Source organism: Engraulis encrasicolus, chromosome 19, assembly GCF_034702125.1.
Source record: "Engraulis encrasicolus isolate BLACKSEA-1 chromosome 19, IST_EnEncr_1.0, whole genome shotgun sequence".
Lineage (NCBI taxonomy): Eukaryota > Metazoa > Chordata > Actinopteri > Clupeiformes > Engraulidae > Engraulis > Engraulis encrasicolus.
In genome coordinates, this window is record NC_085875.1 from 27,059,392 (window position 1) to 27,061,891 (window position 2,500).

The window sequence follows — 2,500 nt, forward strand, 5'->3', positions numbered from 1 at the left end:
CAATGCTGCCACATTGCTGAAAGTTCTCCTTCACACATTTAAAACAATAAAAAAACAGACCTTACAACTTAAGATGACACCTATATCAACCATTCAAAAGATACCTTTTTAATTTCCTTTTAAAGGTTTTTTTTGCCCGTGTCTTCACGGATATCCAATGGCAATTCGTTCCATGTCTTAATTGCTCTATAAAGCACAGTTCTTTTCATTGAATTCGTTTTTGGATTTGGTAGCACAATGTCACCCTTGCCTGCTTTCCTGGTGGCATATTTGTGAGCCGTGTTACAAAACACTACTTGCTGGATCAAAGACTCCTGTTAGTACATGTGCAGCATGGGACTGGTCTATATCTACAGGTATCTGCATTTGAGTAGCAAAATCCAGGAGGAGGTTGGAAACTATGGAAAATTACCATGCATAGAGAATATAAGGAGCATACCAGGAAGGGAGTGGGAAATGAGGTGTCAAATACGGGTCAAACATGGGGAAAACGGGATCACTGGCAAGGATCTATGTTCTAGTCTGAGGGTGTTAGAGAGAGAGGGGCTACATACAGTACACACAGTATAGTATGAATATTGATCTAGGTATAGAAGTAGCAGCTACAATGTACATACGTTCTGCAGGGCCTCTTGATAGTGGGCGAGCGAGGAGAGTTGAGACTCGGAGTGGTAGAGAGACAGACCCTTCCTCAGCATCTTGAGATCTCCCATACTTCCCTGCTGCACACAAACACACAACAGAAGTCTAGTTAAAAAACACACAGACACAGGTGTCTAGGTACACACACCAGCCAGGCCACGCCCTCCTGGTGACGCAACACCTTCTGCGTTGCTTCTAGTCAGGCCAAGAGCAATGCAAATATAATTTCTGATCCCCCGGAAAATCTGGAACTCCACCCACTTTGTCTGACACCAGTCAACCAGTAGCAAACCTAGAGAGACGGATCAACCATGCCATTTGAGAAACGTTGATTGTTATGCTCTTGGTCAGACCAAGTCTCGAATAGATTTGAAAGTTGATGTTAATCAGGCAACACACACACAGCTCAAGCAAACTCATTGTCTGTCTACGGCATTTAAGACACATATTAACCTAGACACACAGTGTCTGCTCCCAAAACACAAGGTCGGGTCCAATAAATGTGGAAGAACAATGGAAGGAACCACAACTACCCTCAATGGACCTGCCATGACAACCCCTTTTGTACATCCTAAGACCTACAGTACGTAAGTAGGAGTGAATAGCACAGAGAGCACTTCGAGCAGGGAGAGATTTTTCCAAATGTTTAACTTCTCAGCTATCTTGCATGAAAGTGTCTAACAGCATAATGCCTTAGAGAGTAATGCATTATAAGTGTCTGACAACATACTGCATTATAATCTAAAGTAAAGTTAGAGAGGTGTTTAGAAGATGCAGGAGAGGTGAAGAGAATAGAGGAGGCATACTGTACATGTATAATAAGAACAGCGGAGAGCACTTTAGGCTTCCTCCATTCTCCTTCTTTAGGAGGACTTTTACATGTGTCACAAACCAATAATCAAGTCTGTTTAAACTTTTATATGTATATGATTACTGTAATTATGACTGTGGCCCATTACAGTCATGTTTTATTCAATAGTCTAGTTAATGACCCCCGTGGCTGAACTTTGGTATGACACGTTAAGTGCATTAGCTTGCATCCAGGACCGGATGAAGATGGCGTGGGCTACAGGTTGCTGTGGGGACCGCTGGGAGGTACATTTCAAGACAAAATCACATGGTGTCATCATTACAAGCTAAGAATTAAGGATAACATGTCTGCCAACTTTGAAGAGGAGTATTGACAACATTTAAGACTATGGTCAACGTGAATTTTTCAATACTACATCTTGTCACAATTCAGCAATTTGTTACTTCTGGTCAACAGGGCCCCCCTGGCTGCAGTGCAGCCATATCTAGCTTGTGCATTAAAACCTTTAAGAGTGTGGGTTTTTGAGCATTCTATAAAAAGAATGTGTTCTATAACAATGCAAGATTCTACAATTCCATATTGTATTGAATGACGCCCAGAATTCTATAGAACTTTCACTGCCCGAACATTCCAGTCACATCGGTGTGACGGTACACTCTTAACCCTTTGAGGAGTACCATCACAAATATATGATTAGAATTTCGCCCAAATTTTGAGTTCTCATTATGATGTCATAAGGACGTTGCAAGATTTTTAACACAGACTTCGATGGGAACAGTAGAGTGTTCAAATAAAATTCTAGAAGAACGTGGGGAAAGTCCTTACTCCTCAAAGGGTTAAAGGTTAATCCGGCCCTGCTTGCATCACCTACAGTATGTTAGCCCCGTTATATTATGGAAGCTTACTGTAGGCACAGCTACATGAAACTCATACAAGGTTCATGCACAGCCTCATTAGAGGCCAGTCTTTGTACTGTAGCTCTAGAACACCTGCTGTACTATTAAAAGTCTGCAAGGTCTATGCAAGGTTTCACAAAGGCTCATTATA

General features: G+C 41.7%; 1 protein-coding gene across 2 annotated transcripts in view; it reads right to left on the bottom strand.

The window, feature by feature from the left end:
• ccdc85ca (coiled-coil domain containing 85C, a) overlaps nt 1-2,500 on the bottom strand; it is an 84,051-nt gene that overhangs the window by 18,922 nt on the left and 62,629 nt on the right. Inside the window, exon 3 of one of the 2 annotated variants that reach the window (XM_063224106.1) lies at nt 618-722. The exons of the other annotated variant lie outside the window; for it this stretch is intronic. Coding sequence (XP_063080176.1) covers nt 618-722 — 105 coding nt within the window. The remainder of the gene's footprint in view (nt 1-617; nt 723-2,500) is intronic. 2 annotated transcript variants of the gene reach the window in all.